Source organism: Maylandia zebra, linkage group LG3, assembly GCF_041146795.1.
Source record: "Maylandia zebra isolate NMK-2024a linkage group LG3, Mzebra_GT3a, whole genome shotgun sequence".
In the NCBI taxonomy this organism is placed as follows: Eukaryota; Metazoa; Chordata; class Actinopteri; order Cichliformes; family Cichlidae; genus Maylandia; species Maylandia zebra.
In genome coordinates, this window is record NC_135169.1 from 29,618,569 (window position 1) to 29,636,569 (window position 18,001).

Sequence of the window (18,001 nt, forward strand, 5' to 3'; positions counted from 1 at the left end):
CGAGAAAGAGTTCACAAGGTTAAGATGGAGGAAGGAGTCCAAAACACTAAGCACGCAAATGCTGTGAATAAACAGTGTTCTGAGCTCAGCTGAGAATGTGTTGCTTTGATGAGCTTGACTGCTTAGAATGTGATTTAGCAATCTACTGCATTTCAACATATGTTACAAGTGATGCTGACATGTTTTACCAATTTGAACAAGCCTGGAAATCATTAAAGAGTGCTTTAGTATGTACTTGGCAGAAAAATCAGCTTCTACCAAAACTAAAAGCTCATCTGGCTCATCCTCAGGTTCTCAGAAGCAGAGAATAGTTCAGTGAACCATAGAATTAAATGTGACATCTTTTATTGTTTCATGATAGGAATACTCTTCTCCAAGAGATGGTTTGAGGTTATGGAGAAGGTGGTTTTCTCAGTAAACTGGGTTCTTTCTCGCTGTTCCACAAAAGTGCTGCTGCATAGTGAATAACAAATAAACTGAACAAATATTTGATCAAAAACCAAATAATGAAAAGCAGAAAACTGAAGAAAACTCGCTAATTATTATTTATCTTCGCCGTTCCTTGTTTCCCGTTTACCCACATTTTGTACATTCCTTCTACGATAAGAGCTTTACTGTCTCAGTGAGACAGTTCTGGGTAACAGTGACCGCTAAAAGCCCAACATGTAAACTAAGCAACTATTTATAGGGCAGTGAACAAATGTGACGTATGTAGCAAATATCCCCGAGAGTGTTCATCACAGGTCTTCAGATGCTGCAGATTGCTCAACCAGCCACCACATTCCCTGAGTGAGATGTGTGGGAAATTACCAGGAGGCAGCACAAAAAAAAACGCAGTAGACTGTGTCAGAAGCCGATAATGGACTTTGATTCAAGAGAGTCTTTCCTGGCATATTGGCATGCCCTTTGTCACAAATGAATGTCACTACTTTCAAAAATAGTGAGCCAATGAAAACAAAACTTTCTCTTCAGTGATGAAAAATGCACGATTGGTTTTAAAATGGTAGATGGGCTGGCTCTTATGTAGACTCACACCACACCGCTTTATACAACATGCCTCACCCACCCATACGAGCATTTTTTCTACACCTAAATACTATCTAGTATTCATACATGAATAATTGGATCAGAGAGCAACTTAGGGTTCAGTATCTTGTCCAAGAATACATGGGCTTACAGACTGGAGCAGCCTGGGATCAAACCTGCTCAGGATGACCTGCTCATTCCTCTGAGCTACAGCCACCCCAATATGTGATGTTAACAGCAAATAAAATAAACACAAATAAGAATACATTTACAAATAGCATCATTTTACCTGTTAGGTGATTTCTACAGTTTAAAGTTTTTATCCTAACTTAAAACCACACTTCAAAATATAAAAACGTTTTTTCTCTCCTCTACACCAGTCTAGGTAGAAACCCACTCTTTGTGGTTTCTTCCTGTTGAAAGATTTTTTCGACTCCACTACTGCCAAGCACTAAAAGGGAAATGTTGGTTTCCACCTAACTATATAAAGTGCCAAAAAAAGTATTTTCACTTTTTAAATCATTATTAGTGAATAATAATAATAATAAATATCTAGGGCAAAATATCTGTGTGCATCTATGTTCTTCGTAAGGGTTTTTCTCCCTATCGCTTCAGAATCAAGTTAAAAATTCATTAGTTCTTGTTACAGTGACCCATGTCCTCTGGACTCAATCCAGATGTCAGCAACTCTTTGTGACTTTTGTGTGCCATTTGATTGATGAAGCGAAACATTACACCATGAAATTTTATTTTAAATGGTTGTATGTTTGACGGAAAATTAACCAATTACTGAAATCAAGAGAAGCAAACTTGTGCACCACACCCGTTTGCAACAAAGCATGAATGCTGTATTTGCTACATGTTGTCCTAATCTGTAAATCATCAAAAGGAAAAGCACTCCCATGTATGCTCGCTTTTGTATCAAGTATTATAATAAAGCGAATAATTGACTAGGACAATGAAAAAAAAAACATCTGCAAAGATTATATCTCCTTTTCACTTAAATTTTGAAATTAATTAGATTATTGCCTATCCCCAATTATCCAATTATTAAATAATGAAAACAGCTGTAGTCATAAAGTCAGTTTTAAAATGTGTGTACATCACAAAATAGCATCTTTTTAATTGTATGCATTGTATTGCATAAAACTATGCAATCATTTTATTACAATTAAATTCCACTGGGAAATTTTGGGCCTTTCTCTACCTGCTGAGCATTGTAAGTATTTAGTATTTAGTATTTAGTATTTATTTATTTATTGTCATTGTCAAGAACAATGAAATTGCGTTTGGGGCTTCCATACAACCCAAAAAAAAAGAAGAAAATAATAAATACCCCTTAAAACCCAAGTGTACATATTTAACCCAGTGTGACTCCAATGCAATAAGACAATCCTTAGCAATAATGTTCGTAGAAATTCAGACAAAGACCTGAGAAACATGACAAAATACAACAATGCAACCCATTCAATATTATTGTACTGTGAGATATGATATCAGATATGATAGTTATCTATTTAAGAAAGAGGGGGGGGGGGGGCAGGAGGGGGAAGAGAATAAAGATATGATGCACCAGTGCAGACCAGTTCATTGCTATTAAGAAGTTGGATATGGTTATTGTCCGTGAGAGGGGGGCAGAGAGTTCAGGAGCCTCACAGCCTGTGGATACAGGCTGTTGGCCAGTCTGGATGTTCTGGCCTGTATAGACCTGTACCTTCTCCCTGAGGGCAGCAGATGGAAAAGGTGGCGCGCAGGGTGATGTTGGTCCCGCAGGATACTGTGCACCCTCCTCAGACAGCAAGTGGGGAAGATATTACTGATCTCTGGCAGACTTGTTCCAATAATTCTGCCAGCTTCTTTCACCACCCGCTGGAGTGCTTGCTGATCGGCCTTGGTGCAGCTGGGGAACCACACTAGAAATCCATACGTCAGAACGCTGCTGATGGCACAGTTGTAGAAGTTCAACATCAGAGATCTGGGAATGTGTGCGCTCCGCAGTCTCCTCAGGTAGTAGAGGCGCTGTTGGGCCTTCCGTACAACTGAGGTGATATGGTTGCCCCAGGACAGGTCCTCGGTCACAGTTACCCCCAAGAATTTAAAACTGCTCACCCTCTCCACCGCCTCACTGCCAATGAAGAGAGGCAGATGGTTGTTATGACCCCTCTTCCGGAAATCTACAATGATCTCCTTGGTCTTTTTGGTGTTTAAGACCAAGTTATTGTCGTGGCACCATGACTCTAGTTGTTGCACCTCTGTCCTAGTTTGTCTCATCATTGTTGGATATAAGTCCGAGCACTGTAGTGTCATCTGCAAACTTAACAATGAGATTGGACGCGCAGGAGGAAATACAGTCATGGGTGAAGAGAGTGTATAGCAGAGGGCTCAGAACACACCCCTGAGGGGCACCGGTGTTGACCACAAGGGTGGAAGAGGTGTTCTTACCCACTCTGACACTCTGTCTACGGTTAGTGAGGAAGTCCACAATCCAGTTGCACAGAGAGGAGTTAAGTCCCAGTTGGTGGAGTTTGGGACGGAGTTTGTATGGCCGGATGGTATTAAAAGCCGAGCTGTAGTCTACAAAGAGGAGCCGTGCATAGGTGTTCCTGTGTTCCAAGTGCTTCAGTAATGTGTGCAGCACTGTGGCGATCGCATCCTCGGTTGACCGGTTCTCCCTGTATGCAAACTGGTGCGAGTCCAGGGATGGTGGAAAAGCAGCTAAGACAATGGAAGAAATGTGTCCTCACAAAGAAAAACCTAGTACAGGCAGATACCCAACCTGAGGTGTCAAACGGAGAGTCTGACACACTATAGGGCTAATCATGGAGCCGTAAAAAGGAAACCAGCAAGGACAGGGATCGAATAACCGAGTGGTAACTACGCACCACAGAGCCAGGCGTGAACCAGCAAGAAGAAGCTTGCAGTAGAGGTGCGAAGCCTATGCTCAAGTTACACAGAAAAACTGAGTCACTGACAGGAAGCATGGCCTTTCGTGCGGGATCATCTCCAAGGGCCAGAGCAGAGAGAGTGTGCTAAGTGACAGCTACTTCATTGCATTTTTAAATTGGCATCATGAATTATTGAGCCAGTTGGCATACAAAGAAGGTGCTATTGATCCCTTGGGAGAGAAGCGTGATACTGTTTGGATGAAGACACTTTTCTTTTTAGCTGGCATGACACCTTAGCTGCTACAGCAGCCCATGACAACAAAAAGAGGGCGAGGTGTCACTGGGATTCAGGTGAAAAGAGATGAACCGCTCTCGCTGAGTGAAAAGAACAGTGGAACTCAAGACGTCGGCTAATTGATGGAGGAGATTCAATCCACCTAATTGAAGGCAAAACAATGGATGACACCTAAAGCACTGTCAATCCATATGTGTTTCTACAGACTGAGTGGGGTGAGGCAAAGGATTACCACTGAACTCTGAGACCATCCATTGGTATATTAAAGTTCCAACTTCATTTTCCTCAGAGCTTGACATGGACACCTACGGAGGAAAAACTATCACACGACACTGACACGTTTGACAGAAGTGGGCTTTTGATACACTGTTTTACTTTGGTCTCTGTGGCATCACCAACATTTAAGCACTGAAAAACAACAACTACAAACAGCAGTTTGCATTTATTTAATAATCTAGAAGATAACATAATACATCAACTATGGTTACTTCTGAAAAAAAAATCAAACATATCAGTTAATATAAATTTTGCTAGTACCTTAGTCTGTGCATGAGGCTAGAGTAACAAGGGCTATAAATTACCTTTTTTTTTTTTTAAACCAACGTTATTGCTTTTGTGCTCACAGTAGAGCTGGGCGATATGAGATTTCTTCATATCACGATATGTTTTTTTCATTTCAGGCGATAACGATATCTATCACGATATAAGCCAAATAACTATATTTGTAAGATTTAAATGTGCCGTTGCTCACAAGTAAAATGTGAAATAATCAGCAGCTTGTTTTTATTTAAATATTTATTTCCCATAATAAGTTCAACAGGGTAGATGTACTTAAGGAACATGAGACTTTTTCAGATAAATAAAGGCAAATATTGCAAACTACACAAAAGGCAGCCGCTAAAGCGTTTAAGTTTCAAAATAGAACAAACGAAACAGACTACTAAATTGTCAATTCCACTTAGAAACAAAATATTAATTCTAAAAATAAATCTTAGTTTGTGTTACAGAAGAACAGACAAAACTGACTAACTTTTGTCAATATCAAATAAACTGAGAACTAAAAGGAAATTCTCAATCTCTCCTTGTTGTATAGCTTAGCTTTTCAAACAGTTTTAACAGTTACTTTAGTCTGACAAAAGCCGAATGACGAATTAGCGCTTCCAGTCAGAGACTGAGGCTACGTCCACACGTACACGGGTATTTTTGAAAACGGAGATTTTCCGTTTTCGTTTTAAAAAATAATCCCGTCCACACATAAAGGCAGAAATGAAGGAAAACGCTGCTATGAACATGCCAAAGCAGCAGGTGGCGCTAGATTCCTAACCGTGCAGAAATATTGGCCAATCAGAAGTCTAGAAGCCTCGGTGGGAAAAAGTAAACAAAGCTGGGGCATAGAAGCAGAACCGAGTCATATGTGTGGAGGGACAGTAACTGTGTGTATATGTAAGCATTTAAACACTGCAGAGAGTAGAATTAACAGTATTGTAGAAATTCATTTCACCGAAACAATAACGTGGCGCACAGTGTGACGCATGCACCAGTTCATTGTATTTCCAGACTTGCTTTCGGCACAATTTACAGTGCACGCTACTCTGTTTTTTGTCAGACTTGAAATAGCCGAAATACCTTCACACTACGGAACTTCTATGGCTCTTCCGTTCGACAATCTCTCCGGTGTTGGAACCATTATCTGTTTTCTCTTCGGTCACGCTCGGTTGATTTTTCTAGTCGGCACACTCATTTCCTCCATTACCCGCTGGCTGCTTCCCAAACAAACACACGTGCGGCTTGGCACTTGTGCTGTACGTTACAAGTCACGCGACGTGACGCTGCGGCTGTGATTGGTTCGGCTCTGCGCTACTTAATTTGGATTGGCTGGTCTTTTTTTTTTTTTTAAGAGGTCTATCGCGATAGCTTAATTTCTCTATCGAGTAAAAGTTATATCGCGATACATATCGTTATCGTTCTATCGCCCAGCTCTAGCTCACAGCTATAAAAAGTCATGTTGAAAAATAGGTAGTTATGGCAACTAGTAGTCTTGCTAGCAGGTCATTCTACCATAGCTAGCTAGTGCTGCCTTTTCCATGACTTAAATGGGAACTGGAATCCAAAGTTATCCCAGACAGAGAATACCCTAACACCAAGCGATATATACAAAATAACTAGGGGTGGGGGTTTAACGTGCTATTTTCGATTAATTAGTTTGAAAAATTTCACATTTCACAGTACTCGATACAGTTATAGATCCAGAGGGCAGATTCTTAATCATTAAACTATCTATACGTGATAAAAAGCTATGTATTGCAAGTGTATATGGTCCAAATGTTGATGATCCCTCATTCTTTCACGGTTTTTTCAGTGCACTCTCTGAACACTTAGATGGCACACTTGTTCTTGGAGGTGACCTCAACCTTGGACTAAATGAAGACATGGATAGGCTCAATACAGCGGGAACTCAGCGTAATTGGCAGTCCACAAATATAATCAAACAGTATATGAGCGACTTTGGTCTTTGCGATGCATGGCGCTCCCTTCACCCCATCAGTAAGGAATATACTTTTTTCTCACATGTCCATCACTCTTACTCTCGTCTGGATTATTTTTTGGTCAGCAGCTCACTGCTGAACGACATTTCAGACACTGAGATTCACCCTATAGCTGTCAGCGATCATGGTCCTGTATCTTTAACACTAATGCACAAGAATAATACTACGCCAAGAAAAAACTGGAGATTTAATATGTCACTACTTAAAGATGAAGACTTTATTAAATATTTTAAAAAAGAGTGGACTTCATATTTGGACTATAATGACACTCCCGAAACATCAGCTTCTGTTCTATGGGAAACAGGGAAAGCTGTGATGAGAGGTAAAATAATTTCTTTCTCATCACATAAAAAGAAAAAAGAAAACAAAAATATTCAGGAATTAGAAAAAAACATCAAATCACTAGAAGAAGCCTACGCGTCCCACCAAGATCAGGAAACATTGAACAAAATACGCAAAACAAAACTAGAATTAAATGAGATAATTGATAAAAAAACAAAATTCTTAGTACAAAGACTACGCCTACAAAATTATGAACATGGTAATAAATCCGGTCAATTTCTAGCAAACCAGCTAAAAATAAATAAAGAAAAAACAACTATATGTGCTGTTCAAGATTCATCTGGGAACACATTATATGAACCGATACAAATAAACAACATTTTCAGGGATTTCTATAAAACGTTGTATTCACCACAAATAAACCCATCTAAAAAAGAAATTGATCAGTTTTTGGACAACATAACTCTTCCAAAATTATTGGACACTCAAGCAATGGCACTGGATTCACCACTGACACCAAGTGAACTCCAGGAAGCCCTGATAAGTATGCACAATAATAAGGCTCCAGGTCCAGATGGCTTTCCTGCAGAATTCTACAAAGAATTCTGGTCGATTCTAGCACCAGTTTTCTACAGAACGTTGTTGGAAATTAAAGAAAAGGGCAGACTTCCATCAAATATGAATTCTGCAAACATTAATCTCCTGCTAAAACCAGGCAAAGACCCTGTATATCCCTCAAGCTATCGTCCAATATCCCTTATAAATGTAGACCTTAAAATAATCTGCAAAGCTCTCTCAAAGAGACTGGAGAAAATAACCCCCCTCTTAATTCATCCTGACCAAACTGGTTTCATAAAAGGTAGGCACTCATCAACAAATACACGTAGATTACTTAATTTGATAGACTACTCATACAGTAAAAACCTAGAAACTACAATATTCTCTTTAGACGCAGAAAAAGCATTTGACAGAGTTAACTGGAAATTTCTATTTGCAACTTTACACAAATTTGGTTTTGGATCCTCTTTCATAAACTGGTTAAAAATATTATATAATTCCCCAACAGCTTGTGTTAGAACAAATGACCAGACATCCTCCAGCTTCTGTCTCTTGAGGGGCACCAGGCAGGGATGCCCACTCTCCCCTTCACTATTTGCAATTTTTATTGAACCACTAGCAGCAGCAATTAGACAGAATTCAGTAATTAAGGGCATAAAATGCAAGAACGTGGAACATAAAATCAGCCTTTATGCAGATGATGTGTTACTCTTTCTCCAAAATTCACAAACCAATATCTCTGGGGTGATTGAATTGATAAACTCTTTTGCAAGAATATCAGATTACTCAATTAACTGGTCAAAATCTACAGTCCTACCGATTAATTGCTCCTTCCATAATTCCTCTTCTACACCACTGCAATCGGGAAATATAAAATATTTAGGTATTAATGTTTCTCCCAAGCTTGCAGATCTAACTAAATTAAACCATATCCCACTTTTAAAGAAGGTAGAAGATGATCTGGCTAGATGGAAATGTCTACCCATATCACTCATGGGAAGGGTTGCCGCTATAAAAATGATGGTCTTACCAAAAATAAATTATTTATTCTCAATGATCCCAACTAAACCGCCACAAGATTGGTTCAGATCTCTAGATTCATGTATGTCCAAATTCCTTTGGAAAAATAAACCCCCACGTATAAGCTTAAAAACACTACAAAAGACCAAGGATAAAGGAGGACTAGAACTGCCTAACTTTCAGCACTACTTCTTAGCCAACAGGCTTCAGTTTATCTCAGGATGGCTAAAACACACCCTCTTAGATGAACCTTGGCTAGATGTAGAACAAGCACTCTGCAATAATCTAGAGATCTCAGACCTACCATTTATCAGCTCAAACATCCAACGACATGAATGCTTTAAAAGCATCAACATCAGCTCTTCTCTGACAGCATGGTGGGAGTTTCTAAAATTGACGGCGTCTTCATTAATCCCATGCAAACGTACACCTATCTGGAACAACCCTGACATATTACAAAACAATAATATGATAAACTTTTCAGATTGGAGTGATAAAGGAATCAAATATTTAGAACATATACTAGAAGGAACAGAATTTATTTCATTTGACGGACTAGTTACACAATATGGGATCAACAAGAAAAGATTTTTAGAATATCAACAAATTAAATCCATAGTAAAAAAGAAATTTAAACCGGGTCAAGTTGAACTACAAACACCACCAAGTGTGGTTCAATTTCTTACTCTTAAACCCCCCAAATTACTATCCAAAATATACAGAATGCTTTCTAAAACAGATGAATCAATATCACTTCCTATTGCAAAATGGGAAGCGGATTTATCAGTTAACTTAGACCTAAACTTCTGGTCTCAGATTTGCTTAAAAACCTTTCATCTAATTAGAAATCCCAGTCTTCAATTAATTCAATACAAAATATTACATAGAGTGCACTATACAGGTCATCGGATGTTCAAGATGGGCTTTTCGTCTACCAACAACTGCTCACACTGCCAAACCAATTCACTGGACAATTATATCCACGCTCTTTGGTTCTGTCCACCAGTTCAGAAGTTTTGGCGCGAGATATGTGAAGACTTATCGAAGTGTCTGAAATGTAACATTCCAACTTCCCCCTTAGTGTGTTTGTTGGGCAGCTTAGATAATGTCACTTCAGAAAAGAATATCGCCCATATGGTTTTCACTGCCCTATGCATAGCCAAGAAAACAGTCCTCATGAACTGGAAAAATAAAAATAATCTTAATTCTAACCAATATAGAAATTATCTATTAGATTACATTAGTCTTGATACAGCCTCTGCCACTACATCAGATCAATTGCTCTGGGCTCCTTTGATCAGCTCCATCACCTAGTGGGGGTGGGGGGGTCATAGTTTGGTCCCGCCTTCACTGTTGTGATTGGTGTGGGGGTAGGGACAGGCTTAGGGCGTCGGGGGGTTCCCCGGAGGCATCTTCCTTGGGGGGCTCAACCCAGGGTAGCGGTCATGTCCGGTTAGGGGCTCTGTTGGCTCTCAGGTGACTGTTTCCTCGCGGCTGCGTGCAGCGGGGCTAGGGGAGGGTCTGTGCTGACGGACGTGGGTTACTGACCTGGTAGCCTGGCTGCCCCTGGGTGGGTCCGGGATGGGCGTGAGGTTCTGGGGGCGCTCCGTCTCTGGGCTGGGACCCGGACCGGGCCTCGGGGGCTTGGGTCCTGGTTGGTGTGTTGCCGGGGTTGTGGGCGGGTGGGTGCATGGGGGCCCAGCCCTGGAGCAGGGTGCCGCCGGTGCATCGAGCCACCTGGGGGGCTCTTCAACTGGTGGGGGAGATTGTCACATCTTGCAGGAGCTTTCCTCTCCTCAGGAGCTCCCTCTGCAGGAGGGGGAGATACAGGAGAGGTGGAGGAAGATCTCAGCCTGGGGGTTTATTGTCTCATGTAGTCTGGAAGATGAGTGGATGGTGGGGTGGGTGCAGTTTTCTCTGTGGTGGGGTTGGGTGGACTGTCCCGGGCTCTGTGGGGCCGGGCGGCGCTGCTGCACTGGGCCCGGTCTGGATGGGCCTGGGCCCCCTTTCCCTGGCGGGTCGTGGAGTATGGGGGTGCCTACTGGGGTCAGCGGGGGAGCTGGCCCCAGGGAGGGGTCACTTGCCCCTCCCTTCCTTCCCTCCCCATCTCCAGCTGCCTCCCTCTTCCCGCTCCACCACAACCATCCACACATGCAGGGCCTTGCAGTAGGGGTATGTCACCAGGGTGCAGAGGAGGCTGGATGTTTGTATCTGTGTGTGCCTGTATGTCTGTGTCTATATGTCAGGTTGGGTATCAGGCGCCACCTCTCTGGGGACATCTCAGGCCCTCCAAGGTTTGGAGGCCTATCTCCCCCTACCACCACTTCCCCTGCCAGTGGCGGACCCCCTCAGACATCGGTGCGTTGGTGGTTCTTTGTGTCCGGGGATGGGCGTCCAGGTACACACCGGCTCACTCCTTGGCGGCCGCTTATCGGGGCCTGGAGCCTGGGGCTCGCTCGGGCCACTTCGGAGGTGGGGTGCCCCCGGCCTCTCGGCCTGGGGCTCGGTCACTCAGGCGCAGCTGGCTGCCGGCGGAGCTCACGGGCGCGTCACTGCAACTCCCCCTGGCTTCTGCTCCGCGGCTGCTGAGTGAGCCCTCATCTGGGACTCTCCTCAGCTCTTTCCGGGACAGTGGCGCAGCTGCCCCTCTGTTGGTCTTCCTTGGTCTCTTGTGTTCTGGGGGCCTCTGGATGTCTGGAGTTTTGATCTCCTCCACACCTGCTTCACGCCCTGGAGGACGGGGCTGTGGCCCCCCCACACCCTCTAGCAGATTATTACATGAAGGAACCTTTTAAAAAACAAGCGCGTCCATGCTCACAGGTGTACACACGGGTGATCACACCCACAAACTACACCCTTTTTGGCTCCTACCTCAAAGCACACTGTGTTCTGTTGATCTTATGTGCTGCACAATAATGTTTAACATTTAGTATTTACTGTCATATTCCCATATATCATTGTGATGTTGTTTATTCTATTACTCTTGTTCTCTTCTGCTTGCTTTCTTTTTTCTTTCTCAGCAGGTGATCCAGGTGATTGATATATGCATTTTTTTTTCTCTGCCCGTTCTGTTGGTTTTTGTCTTTTGCCCTTCTCCCCCGTCCCTCTTCTCAGCTGTTTCTCTTTCCCTCTTTCTTTCTCCCCTTCTTTCCCCCAGTCAAGTCTGTCCCGTATTCAGTAAGTGAAAATAAAATAAACAATAAAAGGTGAATCAAATGGACCATTATGGCAAGGCTGGGATGGTCAGTTTGGTAAAGTAAATCCGTTGGGCATCTTTCTTTGCCTTTAGACAACAATTCTGAGGGCAAAAGAGCCAAACGGGACAGGCCAAAAAAAAAAAAAAAAAAAAAAAAAGAAACATTGTTGTTAATAATAAGTTAGCATTCAAAACACATAACACAAAGTTATATATTGCCACTAAAAGAGTTATAAAAAATTGCACTGTATATCTGTGGTTTCTGCAAAATCTGTGAATCTGAAATCTGTGAAAGGGTTTTTACTGTTTTCTCAGAAATGACATAGACATTAGTGATGTGAACATTAAGTAGTATCACAAGCGACAAAGGACCATTTACTATCAAATACTGTTCACAAATCTGTCTAAATCTGTGTTAGTGAGAACTTCTCGTTTGCTGAGATAATCCGTCCCACCTCACAGGTGTGGCACATCAAGGTGCTGATTAGACAGCATGAATATTGCACAGGTGTGCCTTAGACAGCCCACAATAAAAGGCCACTCTGAAATATGCAGTTTGATCACACAGCACAATGCTACAGATGTCGCAGCTTTTGAGGGAGTGTGCAATTGTGTGTGAATGTGAGAGTGAATGAATAGTGGAATTTTAAAGCGCTTTGGGTGCCTAGAAAAGCTCTATATAAATGCATTCCATTATTATTATTATTATTGGCATTCTGACTGCACGAATGTCTACCAGAACTATTGCCCATGAAATTAATGTTCATTTCTCTGCCACAAGCCGTCTTCAAAGGAGTTTCAGAGAATTTGGCAGTACATCCAACCGGCCTCACAATCGCAGACCACATGTAACCACACCAGCCCAGGACCTCCACATCAGCATGTTCACCTCCAGGAAGGTCGACCAGGTGGAGACCAGCCACCCAGACAGCTGCAGCAACAAACGGTTTGCACAACCAAAAAATTTCTGCAAAAACTGTCAGAAACTGTCTCAGGGAAGCTCATCTGCATGCTCGTCATTCTCATCGGGGTCTGGACCTGACTACAGTTCGTCACTGTAACCAACTTGAGTGGGCAAATGCTCACATTCAATGGTGTCTGGCATGTTGGAGAGGTGCTCTGTTGATAGATGTTTTTACTGTTCAGGGCAGATGGCAGACAGCTTTTGTGGCATCGTGTAGGTAAGCGGTTTGCTGACGTCAACATTGTGGATTGAGTGGCCCATGGTGGCAGTGGGGTTATGGACAATGAACATGAGTGCATTTTGTTGTTGCCATTTTGAATGCACAGAGATACCGTGTTGAGATCCTGAGGACCATTGCTGTGTCATTTATCCATGACCATAACCTCATGTTACAGCATGATAATGCACGGCCCCATATTGCAAGGATCTGTACACAATTCCTTGGAAGCTGAAAACATCCCAGTTGTTGCATTGCCAGCATACTCACCAGACATGTCACCCATTGAGCATGTTTGGGATGCTCGGCTCGGCGTATATGACAGCGTGTACAGTTCCTGCCAATATTCAGCAACTTTGCACAAGTATTGAAGAGGAGTGGACCAATATTCCACAGCCCACAAGCAACAACCTGATCAACTCTATGCCCATTGCACACCATTTGCCTCACACAGTACAACACATCTCCATTAGATGTGTTGCACTGTGTGAGGCAAATGGTGGCCACACCAGATACTGACTGGTTTTGCGACATCTGTAGCATTGTGCTGTGTGATCAAACTGCATATTTCAGAGTGGCCTACGTTCACACTGCAGGTGAAAGCACATCATCATTTTTGACCCTATGCGACCCATATCCGATCATGGTATGACAGTTTGAACAACACAAATCCGATATTTTCAAATCTGATCTGGGTCACTTTCGTATGTGGTACTGAATCCGATACATATCTGATGTTTTAGAAAGCGACTGCTGTTTGAATGGTCATGTCACATGAAATCCATCTTTTATGTCACTGACACAAGACAGACGCCAATTATCAGCTCCGGAGAAGCGCCCGATAAGACATTGTGAACACTTCCTGGCCATCCAGTGTAGATGTCAGTGAAACTGTTGGGAAGACAACGTTGGAGAAACGTGAACATTTTATTTGTACTGTATAATCTGCAGATTCTGACAGAAATCTGGAACTATCCTTTGAAGCACCGCTCCTCTCTAAAACAGCAATAAGGATCATTATTAGGCCATATGCAAATAACAAAATAACTTTATAACTTAAAGCAAAATTGGGAAACATAAAGTCTGAAACAGTCAAACAATACTGTTTGGTCTGGGTCTAAACAGAGCGCGTTGTGTGTGATGTCTTCTTTTGCGGGTTCACAGTAGAGCGCGTTTGCTGTCACATTTTATTTATAGTGTGAACAAGCAGACAAAAAAATCGTATTTGATCAAAAAATCAAAATTGAGCATTAAGACCTGCAGTGTGAACATAGCCTAAGGCACATCTGTGCAATATTCATGCTGTCTAATCAGCACCTTGACATACCACACCTGCGAGGTGGGATGGATTATCTTGGCAAAGGAGAAGTTCTCACTAACTCAGATTTAGACAGATGTGTGAACAATATTTGATAGTAATGGGTCCTTTGTGTCTGTAGAAAAAAGTTCAGCTCATGAAAAATGGCAGGAAAAACAAATGTGGTGCGTTTATATTTTTGTTCAGTGTAATATATTAATGGCATGGTGTATGCTGTATCCACAATTGAAAACTAAGATTTTGATGTATATATATCATTGTACTTGTAATGTTGAGAACTTACAAATGTGTGTTCACACTAATACACAAACAATTTGAAAACATGTTTTTTGTTTGTTTTTTCTATTCCTTTTTAAATTAACTTTATCCCCAGATTGTTTTTAGCTTGTGAATCGGACAATTTCCCCCTTAAAGGAAGTCACACAAATATTTTGTTGTGTTAACAAGTATATGTCTTGATGCATGTGCAATCACCCGGGTTATTAATTCTGTTCATCTGGACGTAGTGTTTTCAGTGGGAGAAACATTTCGTCACTCATCCAAGTGACTTCTTCAGTCTCAGCTGACTGCAGGTTTCCCCAATCTTATAAACAGTACATTTTCATAATGACTGAAACCAGCCCACTGAAGGAACAATTGGCTGGGAGGTCAGTTCCTTGATCATCAAAATTCTCCTGACTAATCATCAGCAAGCACTGATGGCTGATCATTGACCATTGCTCAATGGTCATGAGTACCATTCAGAGAGAGTTGGAGAATGGCTGCAATCACAGCATTGCATGATGGTGAAAGATGCACCCTTAAGCCCCCTCCTCGATTCAGAGATGGTCTTTCCCTTTTTACGTAAATGGCCTCCTTGCATCCCTTCTCAAACCAGCCTCCTCCCTGTCCGGGATACATCCTCATCATTGAAAGAGTGTCCACTGGCCTGTAGGTGTGGAGTCCTGGCCTGTCGAGTTAGCTCTCCTGTCATGTGCCATCCACACAACACAGAAGAACTGAGACTGAAGAAGTCACTTGGATGAGTGATGAAATGTTTCCTACTGGAAACACTACGTCCAGATGAACAGAATGAACTTTAGCAAGTATAATTAGGATTAAACAAAACAGTAAGGGTGGTTGAACAGAGACTATCTGCATATTTTGGAAACATTTCTATCAGACAATTTCATAACATACAACTGTATCTGTTGCTTTAATGAATTTTTATTACTTTGATGACATTTGTAGTTTTACATTTCTCAGGTGTCATCTGTATTTCATCACTACGGCTTTCACAAAAGTGTAGAGTTACTTATGTGGCTGAATTCACAACCCCTGCAAATGTGGAGGAGTACATTACAGGGTAATAAGCTCACACATTTTCCATAGGTACATTTGCTATGAGCATGAGTTATGAAATAGCCAGCAGCATTTTAAATAGAAATCAGTGCTATAGTAGCTACATGCAGTGCATCATAAAGTAAAAAAAAAAAGGCAAACATGGTATTGTGTGCAGAAACGTCTTATAGTTTTTCTGTAGTATAATTTACAGAACTAAAGGAGTGAAAAAAGGTTTCAGATATATGTATTTGTATCCATTCCATCAGACAGTACATTGTTCTCCTTTACTAAGGACTTATAGGATCCTTCGTGCTGTAGAAATGAACTCTCTGCACAGCATCGTCAGCACCTGAAAGAACATGAGTTACAGTTAAATTAAGGCAATGTACGATAATAGCGCACAAGCTTTAACGTGGTGTAAGTAAAACCTGATTGGCAGATGAAGTTGAGGTTCTCTCCACAGGGCTGGTCCTGCCAGAGGAAGTGGTCCGTGCTGGCCACGCCTCCACAGGTGCTGGAGTAGCTGTCAGGAACAAAATCCTGTGGCCAATTTAAGAAATTCATGGAATATCCAGACATCCAGAACCACTCGTCTGCTCTGAGGGATCTGATGAATCAGAAATTCGTTGAAATGTTTTTTTCAATCCAAACAAATACAAGGACGCACAGCCTGAGACGTCATGACCTCATCTTTTGAAAATGTCTGAATTTGCAAAATTCAAATTGTCACGGCGTATGAAAAGAGAACAGGTTTGAGCATCTGGCCTCTAGCTATTCTGCACGAGCTTAAACATGAATTATGGCCCTGACTCTGAAACAAATCCATCATTTGAAAATACATTAGCATATTCCTAGTGTTACACAAAATAGGTGAAGCGCATTTCACAGAAAACGTAAAATACACACACAAACATTTAATTGGAGCACCGAACACTATTTAAATTTAGAGCTTTACTTACAAAAAAAATCTGTTTCTTCATTATTTTGTTTCTTTTCACTCCAGGACCGTGTGTACATAATTTCATTCCAAATCATGTTAACATGTTTTTGACAATAAAGCTCCTTGAATCCTTGAAATATTTCACAGCAAGCTTAGATCTGAGTAATAGAGCAGATTGGATCGAAGCATTCTGTGTTTCTGTGAGTGAGCTTGCAGTTGTTTGTGTTTTCAATTCCTGTTTTGATATCACTGTCGTTTTATGTTGAGATGTGGTTCTTGTAGTAGTATCTCGGTTCTGGTTCTTGTTTAATGTTAAAGTTTTGGTGGCTGTTGGATTACTTCACTGAAGGTTTGTTGTGGTATTTAACACTGAGATGCTAGGACACAAGACAAAATATTAAAAAAAATATATTTAAAAGGTATCCTACCCACTAACAGGTGCCATGATGAAGAACACCTGTCAGTGTTCCTAATGTTATGCCTGATTGAAGTATGGTTTTGCCTACCATTTCTTCATCTTCTGAATTTCATGTTCTCCTGGTTGCTTCTTATTTTGTTGATTGTCTGTTCATTTTGAGTAATTCTGTTTTTTTCTTTTGGTGATGTTCAATAATTTCTGTTAATGACTGTTTGTTTTTTTAGTGGTGGCTCTTTTGTGGTCATTTTGCTCTGAGCTGACAATCCTACATAAGCTGTGGATTACTTATTACTTGACATTAAGACAGTTGTCAGCAAAACAGAATCAGCTAATTTATATTATTTCTTGCTAATTAATTTGGTTGTTAAAAATACTAATTATCTCATTTCATCAGTACCTGCGCAGTCCCAGCCAGACGTGGTCTGTGAGGGAGAAAGGAACGAGGCCCAGCAGCTGCTCCAACTCGCTTTGCTCCTGTTGGCTGTGAAGGCTGAGCAGGTCCCAGTAATAACGTCTACAGTGCATCAGAGCATCAGACCAGCAGAGCCTCTCTCCCACCACCGTCACGTTCCTGCCACCAAGCTGCAGGCTCACAGTGGGAGGAGGGCTGGAAGGAGGTGGAGGTGTCGGTGAAGGAATGACGGCTTCTGGTGCTGGAGAGAAATAGTTTTGTTCTATGTTTGACTCTTTTTAAAAAAAATTTAACTGGTTAAACTGTATCGTTGCATTATGCACCCAATTAAAAAGGGAAGACTGAAAACCAGAAAGAAGTTCAATTTGTCCACTGTGTAGTGGAAAATGAAAAAACACTAAACACTAAAAGGTTAAAGCTGTTTCTACGTTTGGAAGTAATTTTCCAACAGTCATATATCCACACATGACCACAACAGATCTGCTAGAAAGAAATCTTATGGCCTTACCAGGCAGAGAAGCAAACACCTCCACTTCACACAGCGTCAGAGTTTTCGGAGATCCTGGTATGATCACACTGATGTAGCGACCTTTCATTTCAT

At 41.6% G+C, this 18,001-nt stretch overlaps 1 protein-coding gene across 1 annotated transcript; it reads right to left on the reverse strand.

Annotated features, from left to right (window-relative positions):
• Positions 1-15,506: 15,506 nt before the first annotated feature.
• On the reverse strand, positions 15,507-17,748 carry LOC143416458 (type-2 ice-structuring protein-like). The gene is made up of 3 exons (XM_076881660.1): positions 17,386-17,748; positions 16,059-16,237; positions 15,507-15,979 (listed from the first exon to the last, which is right to left on the reverse strand). Exons 1-3 carry the CDS (start codon positions 17,511-17,513, stop codon positions 15,918-15,920), a joined length of 369 nt encoding a protein of 122 aa, XP_076737775.1. The 5' UTR covers positions 17,514-17,748; the 3' UTR covers positions 15,507-15,917.
• Between the last annotated feature and the right edge of the window lie 253 nt (positions 17,749-18,001).

Excerpts from the sequence above, each read along its gene's own strand:
- LOC143416458 (XM_076881660.1), bottom strand. The coding sequence starts at position 17,513 with ATGCACTGTAGACGTTATTACTGGGACCTGCTCAGCCTTCACAGCCAA. Across the intron at positions 16,238-17,385 it reads GTCTGGCTGGGACTGCGCAG|ATCCCTCAGAGCAGACGAGT; the intron begins GTACTGATGAAA and ends CTGATTCATCAG. Across the intron at positions 15,980-16,058 it reads CAACTTCATCTGCCAATCAG|GTGCTGACGATGCTGTGCAG; the intron begins GTTTTACTTACA and ends ATGTTCTTTCAG.